Consider the following 12149-nt stretch of genomic DNA (forward strand, 5'->3'; position numbering starts at 1 on the left):
TAGGATTTTACCAGCTACACTCAGTTTGTGATCGAAGATAGGGAGAGAATCCGTTTTTGGGAAGACTTGTGGTGGAGGGATCAACCTTTTAGGCTTTCAATTTCCAGGACTATTCAAGATAGTTACAATTAAAAAGCTTCCTATCTCATCAATTATTAGGTCTACTTGTCCCTTATCTTGGAGCTTTAATTTATGTTGTAACCTTTCTGATTCTGAGATAAAAGAACTAGAAAGGCACGTCCTTTTTTGCCCGTTTGCACTTAACCCCATCCGTTCCAGATGCAAGAGTTTGGTCTTTATCTTCTTTAGTTTTATTTACAGTTAAGTCTTTCTTTTTAGTCTTATCCCACCATTCTGATCCAATTCCTTTCTTCCCTACTAATTTATTCGGAAATCTCAAGTCCCTTTTAAAGTCTAGTCCTTTACTTGGTTAGTGGCATACAAGAAGGTAAATACTAATGGCATGCTACAGTTGAGAAGACCCTACAAAGCTCTCAATCCTGATATCTGAAAGTTGTGTGTGGAGCATAATCATCTCTTCTTACATTGTCCTTTGACGATGGATCTATGGTACAGATTATTTAGATGGGTCAAGATGGATTGGGTTCCCCCGAGGAGCATTTGTAACATGATGACCATTACATATAAGGGATTGGGAGGCTTCAAGAGAGGCCTATTATTGCGGCAAACAACCTATATTGCTTTAATTTGGGTTGTGTGGTGGGAAAGAAATTTTAGGATTTTTTTAGGACAAGACAAGAACTTCAGAGGTTCTTTGGGATACCATTCATTTCTTTGCTTGTTTTTGAGCCTTTTGCACCACAACTTTTAAGGACATGCCCCTTAATATGGTTCAACTTGATTGGTTAGTGATGTGTAGTTCCAAGGATGTGGGTTAGTAAGGAGAGGTTGCTTTTTGTATTTACCTTATGGTTTGTGGTTTTGGTATTTCTTGTGTTTAGCTTTTGTTTGTGGGAGGATTCCTCATCCTTCTATTGTACTTCTTATTTCCTAATTCAATATATCACATTGTTGTTTCTCATCAAAAAATAAAAAAATAATAATAATTGTCATTCTAAATTTCTTCTTCTTTTCTTCATCTTCTTCTTCTTCTTCTTCTTCCTCTTCTTCTTTGACTGTTGGTGAATTCACATGAAGATGATTGTCATGAAATAAGACAACTAGGAAATAGGGATGCGTCACTATGTTGAATACCAGTATGGTATGGCTTATATTTCTATTGCTATGATTATTGACATCTGATGTTTAATCTTATGATTGTCATTCTAAAGTTCTTATCTAAAGTAAAATGATATAAATTTCTTATAGGAGACATTTCCAAGTTGTTTAATAGGCAATTTCCAAGATTGGATGGTTGACCACTATTCCTTTTCTTTTTTAGAACTTAAACTTTCGTCGCAATCTTTTAGACTTTGAAATAAGAGATCATGAAAGATTTGTATCATCTCTTTCTTGTTTGCACTTAACTCCATTTGTTCTTGATGTGAGAGCTTGGTCCTTATCTTCTTCAGGTTTATTTATAGTTAAGTCGTTCTTTTTAGTTTTGTCCAACCATACTAATCCAATTCCATTATTCCCTACTGATTTTGTTTGGAAATCACAAGCCTTATTTGAGGTCAAGTCCTTTGTTTGCTTAATGGCCCACAATAAGATAAACACCAATGACATGCTACAAATGAGAAGATCCTACATAGCCCTTAGTCTTGATGTTTGTTTGTTGTGTATGGAGAGTGGTGAAACAATATATCATCTTTTCTTATACTATCCTTTGACTTTAGGGCTATGGCATAAGCTATTCAAATTGACTCATTTGAACTAGGTTCCTCCTCCTAGGATTATATGTGACATGATGACCATCTCATATAAAGGGTTGGGAAATACCATAAGAGGTATGGTGTTATGACAATTCACTTGTCTTACTTTGATGTGGGTTGTGTGGCAGGGAAGAAACATTAGGATTTTTTTAGGACAAGGCAAGAACTTCGAAGGGTCTTTGGAATATCCTTCATTTCTTAGCCTCTTTTTAGACCACTTGTACCACAACTTTTAAGGGCATTCCCCTTAATATGATTCAACTTGATTAGATATTGGCATGTAGTTCCAAAGGTGTGGGCTAGCAAGGATTGATTGCTTTTTGTATGTTCCCATATGGGTTGTTGCACTTCATAGTTGTATAGATTCACTTAGTACTTTGGAGGTTCCTAGATACTTTTTGTGTAGATTTTTTAGAGGATTCCCCATTCTTCTATTTGTATTTATTCTTACTTACCTTAATATATTATATTGTTGTTTCTCATAAAAAAATAAAAAATAAATAAAAAGAAGTCTTTTTGTCCCTAATAGAAGAATAACCTTTATCTCATGGGTGTCTAAGTTGGATAAAGGTCCTTGAAAATACAAGTCAAATCCTAGACCCAGCTAGCATTTTGGTTTGTTACTTCTCTTGGTCCCCTCATTCAGGTAATGAGAATGTTGATCGTTTAGCTAAACACAGAGCCAAACAAATGGTTTCTTTTGTAGGGGATTTTTTTACCCCCTTGAGTTGTACATTGATCCATATTTTGTATATATTCTTCTCCTATGCTTATTCAATGTGGTTATTTTTCTACTCTTGTGAGCTTTTTCTCTTTTTGATCATGCTCTTTATTTTGGAAAGACTTCTCATCCTTCACTTGTACTTCAAAGTCTTATCAATAAATAGTTTGTTCTTAATCAAAAAATAAAAAGAAAAATCAAGAATTCAATGGGGTAGCTAAAGTAAATATAGAAGGCACTTTTGTATTTTGTTATGTTTTCATTGGTTAAGGATTCCAACAATTATATTATGATTCTGCAATGCCTTTTTCTCCCTTCACTTAGAAAGTATCCATTACTTAAAATTCTAGATTATTATGGATGCAGCTCTAGATGCAAATAAGGAACTTGATCCGAATGCATCTCCTGTCAATGTCGATCCAAGCCAATTCCACTGTTCAATGCACCAAGGGAAGGATAAAAAGGACACAAATTGCTGGACTACTCTGGATGGTGCAGGATTTATGATCAGAGGAAAGACTTACCTAGAAGATAATTATAAGGTGGGCTTTCATCCTCTTTAGAGTGAGTTTTTGCATTGCTCAACCATGCTTGTCCACTTGTATTGATGTGTTCTGTAACTTAATATGGTACTTCTAGGTATAAACAACAGTGAGCATTCACAATCTCTGCTCGTCAGTCTTCATGTAGTACTACTCATCTCACTCTACTTGGTTTAGGTCTCTAATTTCTGTTTTCTAAAGTTGTAGTTTGAGTTTATTCCAGTCCTTTTTCTTTGCATCTTTTAATGCAAATACAACGATTTGATTTTTTACTTGTGGCAGGTACTTGTAATTTCTTTCTTCTTTTTTTTTTTTTTTTCTTCTAAGGGTATAGCTTCTTCTGTTATATATGTTATTAAATTGTACATGCACCAGATTGCTTTGGTTGCTGCTGAAATATGATATTCAGTTATTCTACCGAATGTCTGTCAAATAATCTAAAACATTTTCAGGTAATGGGAGGAGATCCCCTTCTCAAGCTCATAGCAGTTGATTGGTTTAAAGCTGATAATACAATGAATAAGATTGCATTGCATCCCAAATCTCTTGTTCAGGTAGGGGTCAGATTTCATTTTCTTTCTGTTTATATTATATGATATATATTTCATTTTTCTTCTTGTATATATATATATATTGATCAGAAACAAAAGATGTATTAATTATTAATTATGGATAAAAAGTATATGAGAAGGATGAGGGGTCCTCCACAATTTACAAAAAAATGATCAAAGGATGTCTAAACTGCTCCACTATACAAGGAGACCTATACAAAATAGTTTAGTCCATATGCAAAAGTGTGAAACAGTTCCTAGTGCATCGCTTTACTTAAACCCCCTTATGTACATTCGTTTAAAGTTTCTCCAGTTGCTAAGCAGAACCATAGCATTGATAAATTGTCTGTGATACTTCCTGAAGTTTAAGTTTCACATTACTTATCAAGGAAAGTGATTCCAATACCTTTGTTGAGATTCCTTCCTAAGCTCATACCGGTTGATCGGTTCAAGCTGATGATGCCATGAATTAGGCTGCACTATCTCTCCCAATTCCTTGTTTAGGTAGGGAACAGATTTCAGTTTTCTTGCCATTTGTATTATATGATAAGCAAATCGTGAAAAAATGCCTATTGCATCATTTTACTTCAACACCCTCACCTAGTGGTTCAAAGTTTTCTCCCATTTGCATAGCAGACCTAGAAGAGTACTTTATAGTCTTTGATACTTCCAGGAGTTTAATATTCATACTACCTATCATGAAAGGTGATTTTAAAATCTTATGCCAACATAACATAACTCCAAAAAAAAAATGAAGGAAGAAGAAACAAGGAAAGTGATTCCAAAACCTTTGTTGTATCATTTAAAGGGAAAACATCCTTCTTAACAAATGGATTCCCAAACCTTTGTTGATATCATTGTTAGGGAAAAATTTCTCCTTGACAATTCATTTTCTAGTTTTGAGTTTTGTAGCTTTTAGAAAGAAAACAGTGTATTTGATGTTTTACTGGCTAAAGCTTTAATGTAGACATGTTAGTTTAAGAACACAAAGATAAAATACATCCATGAGGTTTTAACGTGGTTTAACCAACCATACCTACATTCATGAATGATAGAGAATCATTCCACTATACCATAAAAAATATTATAAAGAACAAAAACTAAATACAATTATTGGATCCTGAAACATTCCATTTTCCCCACTCCTTGTGTTTACACCATGAACCATGAACTCCCTTACTCCACCATGTGTCTCATATCTCTATCTACCGCGTATAGTCTTCATAAACTCATCTTATCTCATAACCTTTTCCCCTCATGACTTAAAATATTTATAGAGATTCCCAATATTTTTTTTTTTTTGGTACTTTATAAGAAAATCTAATATTACAATTGTTAAAGAGCATGATATGCATATTGAACCCAAATCCTGCAAGCTTAAGCTTTTAGGAAAATTGGTACTTCAACATGGTATGAGAGATTGGCTTTGCAAGAGGTCATGGGTTTGAGCCACCTCTTCACAATTTGCATTTTCTCATTTGTTTTTGTTGGATATGAATCCAAATTTTGTCTATTTGATGTGAATCCAAATGTTGTTTATCTCTCCATGCGTGGGTATGGGGCCGCACATGAGGGAGGGTGTTAAGAAGCAAGATATGCATATTAAACCCAGATCCTATAAGCTTAAGCTTCTAGGAAAATTGGTACTTCAACAACAATGACATGAGTATAGAAAGTATTTTATACAATATTCTTTACAAAAAAGAATCTACACCAATTAGGAATTTGAGACACTTTCCAACATTTGAGTGTACCATTTTTTTCTACGAAGTGAGACAGAAGTAAATATTATTGCTTAGTGTGGCTTAAATAATGCTTTTGTTGTCCCTTTTCAAACATTTCCTTGGATGGTGGAGGTCTTTTTATGGTGTCCTTTCTCCTTCTTCTATGTACTTAATTCTTCTATTTTAACAAAATGGTGGAGGCAAATTATCCATGTAAAAGTGATCCAATAAATAAACAAACAATTGCCTCTTAAAGACTTTTAACTTGAAAGTTTTTGAAGCTTCTCTATAGCTTATTAGTCTAACTATCCTGTTTTAATTCTATACCTGCAACTACTAATCAAAAAAATTCTATGCCTGCAACTTCTAATAAAAAAAATTCTATGCCTGCAACTTCTTTATAACTACGCCCATTCCAAGAATTCAAAAAATAACCAAAGGCCTTGTTCTTTACTGCTTTTTGCTCCCCTACTAAAAAAGAGTTTAACCTACACTTGTCTTGGTCAGCCATTTGAGAAAGTTTGGAGCATCCCAACTGCCAGAGGCAAGGTCTGCCTGGTGGCTGCTGAATCTGTTTGGTATGATCCTGTTGGCTGCTCGTGTTAATGGATGCCACATAATTTTTTCATAAAGCCACTAGTAGCATTAGCATCTCCTTTCTAACTTTCATATTCTTACTAATTTTCCAGTTTATTCTAGTTATTTAAAGCAATTATGACCTTAGGTGCATCTTGCAAGACATTGCTAAAACATCTAGTGTGATGTTTCCCCAGGCTTGAAAATCATATATTTTACTTGAGAATACCCTTAGATTTTCACTATTTAATAATTTCTGCATCTAATTGTTCCTTTCTCAATTTCAGTGCGAAGCTGGAAAAAAGCTCCCATTTATTCTCATCATTAATCTTGAGGTATGTATAAGAATATCTATTATTCAATAAGTGTGATACCATGTATGATTCAGAGATCTATGGGCACCTTTTCTAATTCTTTTAAGTAGTAAATGATAAGTGTATTGTCGCTGCTATGGAGTTTATTCTCTAGTTATATAAATTTTAAAAAAAAATCATAGTAGGTCCTTTATATAATTCACATTTGAGTTTCATTGTTGTGTGCAATGAACAATTTGAAGGATTGGAACATTTTACATTGTGGCTGGTTGTCAAAATTATAGCTGCAGATTAGAGATATCCATTTTTCCTTTTTTTTTTTTTTTGTTTCAAATCAGAAACAAGATAATTCATTGCATTGAACCTACTAAGTTCAATGAATATGATAAAGGATGAGAAATCCTTCCAAGATTTAGCAAAAAACTTACTAACAAGAAAAAGTATGTTTATGCCTCCAAAAGAAAGCAAAACAAATTGCAGATGGAAACCAAAACAATGTATAATCCAAAAGCATTAAGCATCTCGAGGATGTGAAAAATCCCCAACAAAGAATACCAAGTGTGTAGCCCCTCACTTGTCTAAATGATCCTTGTGTTTGTTAGCAACATATTGAATCCAAGAAAAAGGACATCTCAAATTGCTTGCAGCATCCATGTTTTTGTGTTTTTTTTTTTTTTTGGGATCCCTCATCATATCTTAATGGACCTCTTTCTCTGTTGGACCCCCATGAAATGGGAATACCAAAGCCTCCGTCTGAAAATCACAAAGATTTGGCTTGTGATAACCCTCTAAAATAGCTTCAATTTTTCCTTCAGTAGCCATACTTTCTCCTACTGGTTTAGAAAATGCTCTAAGTTTAGTATCACAATGATCTCGAAACACTCCTTTAATCCCAAGTTGTCCTGGATTACCCATGGAACGTTCATCAAAGTCAAATTTTATGGAGCCCGCAATAGGTGGAAACCACTTTGTGATTCCAATCTAGTGTTAACAAACTTAAAGTGAATCCAACAAATGCATCTGTGACAGAGGTGCCAAAAAAATTATAGAAATGAACCAGTTGCTGAACAAAGTAAAAGAATGAATCAAGTTTCATAGAGTCATGATAGATCTCCATCTGTCCTCAAAGAACACACTGATATTAGCCACACGTCATAAAACCTGTCCTCCAAAACCTCTTTGTCACACTTTTAGGGGAACCCAATCAATCCCAGAAAGTTTGAATGGGTTATGCTGGAGTACCAAAACTAGTGGATAGTGTCACAGTGATAGAAACAAAAGGCTTTAAAGGCCTCCTCTTCTAGAACTTGTAATTGGTATTAACATTTTTATTAGGAAAAAGCAACATGAATACCTCAATCTTAGAGTGGCTTTTGGATTTTAAATGAAATTGGTTGGAAGGAAAAGCATCCAATTAACAGAAGGGAACGAGGCTCAGAGAAAGGAACAGATTGAGAAAATGCCTAACAAGGTCAAAGACCAGACACTCACATCTGGAAAAATGGTGAAAGATATAGAGCAGTGAGTAGATGAGATATGCTAGGTGTTGAAAAGGAAAACCGATTATAGAATAAGATATATAGACTGAAAATTAGGGAGTTCCCTTTCTTGTATAGTTGGCCCATGATTTCCTATGATTACCTAATTCTTAGGCTAGTACATAGAAGTTTCCTCCTTTTTTCCCTATTTTGTCCATAATCACAATATATTGCGATACATTTTTTCAATACAGAATGAAAAAGAGATAAAAATAGTATTCCTTTTCTTCTAATTATTCTTCATGGTTTCAGAGCCCCAGGGCTTTTGGGCAGTTTCCTTTTTTTGGTTTCCCTTCAACACCAAGTTATCCCCAAAAACATGATTTGGTCACAATGCTAGATTGTTCCCTGTGAAGCCCATTTGATTTTTAATCGCAAAAAATTCTACCTCTGTTGCTTAGTCTCAATCCACCATGTTCGAAAGATCGGGTGCCAACTTCTCTCCCATAGTTCAGACAAGATCACCAACTATTGCTGGAAATCAATTCAAAGATAATCAGAATCTCCAGTTCCCTTCAAACTGAATGGCAGTAACTACCATAAGTGGTCCCAATAGATCAAGACTTTCATCAAAGGAAGAGGAAAGCTGAATCACCTCCTTTAGCTTGAACCAAGCAAGCAAGGTCCCAGGTTCAATTCTTGGGATGAAGAAGATCCCATGGTCATGTCTTGGCTGTGGAATGTTATTAAACCAGAGATTTGAAGACTTGGCATGTTTCTCACTACTTCTTGAGAGATTTGGGAAGCCTTGTTGTAGACTTATTCAAATCTAGACATGAAGGAAGTATTAGATGTTCTCAAAAGAGAAAAGTTTCACGCCAATATGAAGAAGTGCAGCTGGTGTCAATGTGGGATGGTGATGACTATAGCTGTGGCATTAGAGGTCCAGCACTCTTGGCGATGACGGAAGTACGTCGAAGGTTAGGCACTTTTGATTTCCGATGAAATCTACAATGTAAGGAACGCCTATAGAAGGAAAAATCTTTGGTTACAACAACAACGATGGTGTGATTCCACTCTCATGATGAGTTTGCAATAGCGCAAGGGTGGATATTTGAGGGAAAGAGAAGGTCGATGGCAAGGACGATTCCAGGGCCACAACGAGGCTGTGACGTGATCTCAATGGTGCAATGGTGAGATTAGGCGAAGACAAAGCCAACTAGGAGGGGTGACGACGAGGTCTCCGAAGATGGTGGAATTTCACCAGCACAAGAAAATCAAAGGCATGAGGATGGCACAAAGGTGAAGGCAACGATGTGATGACGGCACTGTGAGGTCGTGACACTGAAGAAAACCCATGATGCACTTTCTATTGCAAAAGGGGCACGATTCAGACAAAAGAAACCTTTAAAGGTCAACAATGAAGGTCAACATTGAACTTTAAACTTGAAAATGAAGGCCAAAGAAACTTCTTCTCTTCCTAGATTCACAAGCCTAAGGCTCTAATACCATGTAAAAGAAGAGAGAGAGAGAATAAAAGGTATAGAATTCTTTTTCTCGATTCATTTTAATTTGTATAGTGACCCATATAAATATACACATATTCCTAACACCAAAATTAGTAACCTTCCTAACCTAGTTACATCAAATCCCTTTGTTTACGGGATTGTCCTAATTCACTTTCCAATTACAATATCATACAGCTATGACTTTCTAATTTCATTCTTCTCCAGTTTTGATTCTCTTAAGGATTTTTATCCTAGTGACCCTTTCTTTGGTTCAATTTGGAAGGATTATACTAATAGGCAGCCACGAAAGTATTCGTTGCATGATGGCTTCCTAATCAAAGGGAATCAAATTTGTGCTCTAGATTGTTTTTTAAGGGAAAAGATCATTCAAGACATGCATGGTGGAAGCTTAGGAGGACATTTTGGGCAAGATAAGACATATGCTATGATTGAACAGAAGTTTTTTTGGCCAAAAATGAGGAGGGATGTTTACAAATTTGTTAAAAGATGTCAAACATGCCAAGAATCAAAGGGAAAAGTTCAAAATACAGGTTTGTATGCTCTACTACCGGTTCCTATAGCTCCTTGGGAAGATGTAAATGTGGACTTTGTGGTGGGATTGCCTAGAAGTCAACGGGGAATGGATTCCGTCTTTATGGTGGTTGATAGATTTTAAAAAATGGCTCATTTCATTTGTTACAATAAGACTATGGATGCATCAAATATAGCAAATCTCTACTTTAGAGAGGTGGTGCGATTGCATGGAGTTCCAAAATCAATCACCTCAGATCGAGACTTCAAGTTTCTTTCTCATTTTTGGACAACTTTATGGAAGAAGTTTGGAACTAGGCTACAGTATAGGACTTCCTATCATCCTCAAACAAATGGATAAACTGAGGTTGTCAATAGAAGTTTGGGTGATTTATTGAGGTGTCTGGTTGGAGAAAATCCTAAGCAATGGGAAGTTGTGGCTGCACAAGCAGAATTTGCTTATAACTATTCCAAGAATCAAACTATAGGCAAAAGTCCTTTTGAAGTTATTTATGGGAAGCAACCAATGCATCTTTATGATTTAGCTCCTTTACCAGAAATGGGAAGAAATAGCTTAAATGGTGAAAACATGGCTGACTTAATGAAAAAACTGTATGAAGAAATCAGATTGAAGATTAAGGAGTCGAATGCAAAGTATAAGAAATATGCAGATCAAAAGAGATGTAGCCAAAGCTTTCAAGAAGGCGACATGATGGTGTAACTACACATGGAAAGATTTTCAGTTGGCTCTTATTCCAAGCTAAGTAAAAGAAAGATAGGACCCTAAAAAATCATCAAGAAGATTGAGGAGAATGCTTATGTGGTTGATCTGCCAAAACATATGGGAATAGATTCAACATTCAACATTTCAGATTTATATCCGTACACTGGTGAGAATGTAAAAGAGGTTTCCAGTAGCACCAAACTCGAGAACAAGCTTCTTCTTAGGAGGAGAGAATGATACAGTCATTAATAGACAATTTATGGCAACTTCAAAAATATCAAAGGTTTGCATGGGAAAAGTTTATTATTAAATTAGAAGTCAAAAGGTTAGTTTTTTGTTATTAAAGGTTACTAATTATGTCTTGGAAACCTTCAAAAAGTAGTTGAGGTTTATCATTATAAAAGGGAAGAACTTACTAATTGTAAGGACTTTTGATGATTATCCAGGAAAAATAAATAAATAAAGTGATTAACTGGAACTTTCTGGTTTCAGCTTATGCAAAGGGTTTTTCCTAGATTTTTCCTTAAGAAATCTTGGCTCTAACGTTGTTTGGAGTAACTTGGTTTTAGTCTACTTGGTTAGTAGCTATAATAGCCTTTTAATTTTCACCAAGTAAGGAAGATGCATCAGTGGATCATGGTAGATAGCAACTTGTAGTAGGGAAATTAATCTACTTGTCATACACTAGATTGGATATAACTTATATAGTGGGTGTGTTAAGTCAGTTTATGCACTCATCCAAATAGATACACATGGATGCAATCCGTAGAGTGCTTGGGTATCTGAAAACAACACCTAGAAAAGGCATTCTCTTCAGAAAATTGAAAGAATGGACGTTGATTGGGCAAGTTCGGTTATAGATTGAAGGTCAACATCATAGTAGTTTCTTTTTTATAGATAAAACCACAGAAACTTTATTTAAAAAAGGGAGCTAAAAAGCACCCGAAGCATACAGGGAGTATACACGAGAAGCCAAAATACAAAAAGCACACAAAAAGGCAAACACTCACCAGCCCTCAACTAGAACCCAACCAATCAACAAAATTAATTAAAGAATAGGGTCCTCCATCTAAACAAAACTTAGCCCAAGAAAAGATATTACAAACAAAAGAATTTTTCATTCTTTGAATCGACAAAACCTCATTATCAAAAACTATCATGTTTCTTTCTTTCCAAACCGTCCAAAATAAACAAAGAGCAGCTACCCGCCAAGCCTTTCCACGTTTCTTATCCACAAAGGAAGCGGACCATCCTATTAGATTGTCTAACCATAAGCGGGAGGACCCAATTAACACCAAACAAAGAAAACACAAAATCCCACAAAACCCTCGTCTTGGGGCAATGAATAAGGATGTGATTTATCATCTCCTCTTCATCACAACACAAGAAGCACCTGTTTGCTAAAATCCAGCCCCTCCTCTTGAGTTGATTTTAGGTTAGAAGCTTCCCCCAAGAAGCTTCCCAAGCAAAAAAAAACCCACCTTTGTAGGCACACAAGGGCTCCAAATGATGCTCCATGGAAACGGGACTGCACAACTAGATTCAAGAGTATTATAAAGGGATTTTACAGAAAAAATCCCATTCTTCGAAGCTTTCCACAACACTCTATCCTCCAACCTAGCAACTAGCCTCTTTCCTTGAAGGG

General features: G+C 35.5%; 1 protein-coding gene across 2 annotated transcripts in view; it reads left to right on the top strand.

Moving 5' to 3' along the window:
• The window catches only part of LOC100260203 (protein ENHANCED DISEASE RESISTANCE 2), a 123778-nt gene that overhangs the window by 84325 nt on the left and 27304 nt on the right, over nt 1–12149 (top strand). For both annotated transcript variants that reach the window (XM_010658253.3, XM_059740697.1), the window contains exons 16-18: nt 2923–3098; nt 3551–3652; nt 6237–6284. In XM_010658253.3, the coding sequence (XP_010656555.1) occupies nt 2923–3098; nt 3551–3652; nt 6237–6284 (326 nt within the window). The remainder of the gene's footprint in view (nt 1–2922; nt 3099–3550; nt 3653–6236; nt 6285–12149) is intronic.

Source organism: Vitis vinifera, chromosome 11 (genome assembly GCF_030704535.1).
Source record: "Vitis vinifera cultivar Pinot Noir 40024 chromosome 11, ASM3070453v1".
Taxonomy (NCBI): Eukaryota; Viridiplantae; Streptophyta; class Magnoliopsida; order Vitales; family Vitaceae; genus Vitis; species Vitis vinifera.